The following is a 211-nucleotide window of genomic DNA, read 5'->3' as shown; positions in this document are numbered from 1 at the left end:
CCTTACAGTAGTTACTGCAAATTACATCATAGTTGATAATCTGTTTTTTCCACACAGTGGAAATAATTACTCCGTGCCGCATTGTGATTAAGTAATAACTACTAATTATTTTTTTAATAAATGGAATATGTATTTTAATTGCAGTTCGTGTACATCATCGCCATCCAATAGTCCGAGAGCGGAGTGCTCGCGGCAGGAGACGGCCTCCGTC

General features: G+C 38.9%; 1 protein-coding gene across 1 annotated transcript in view; it reads left to right on the top strand.

The window, feature by feature from the left end:
• Positions 1-171, top strand: part of LOC106105350 (protein goliath-like) — a 20,682-nt gene extending 20,511 nt beyond the window's left edge. Inside the window, exon 11 of the mRNA XM_013285641.1 lies at positions 145-171. Within this exon, the coding sequence (XP_013141095.1) occupies positions 145-171 (27 nt within the window). The remainder of the gene's footprint in view (positions 1-144) is intronic.
• Positions 172-211: the final 40 nt, after the last annotated feature.

This window comes from Papilio polytes, unplaced genomic scaffold (assembly GCF_000836215.1).
Source record: "Papilio polytes unplaced genomic scaffold, Ppol_1.0 DF822845.1, whole genome shotgun sequence".
In the NCBI taxonomy this organism is placed as follows: Eukaryota; Metazoa; Arthropoda; class Insecta; order Lepidoptera; family Papilionidae; genus Papilio; species Papilio polytes.
The sequence above is the reverse complement of the archived record's forward strand: the minus strand, read 5'-3'. Positions and strand labels throughout refer to the sequence as shown.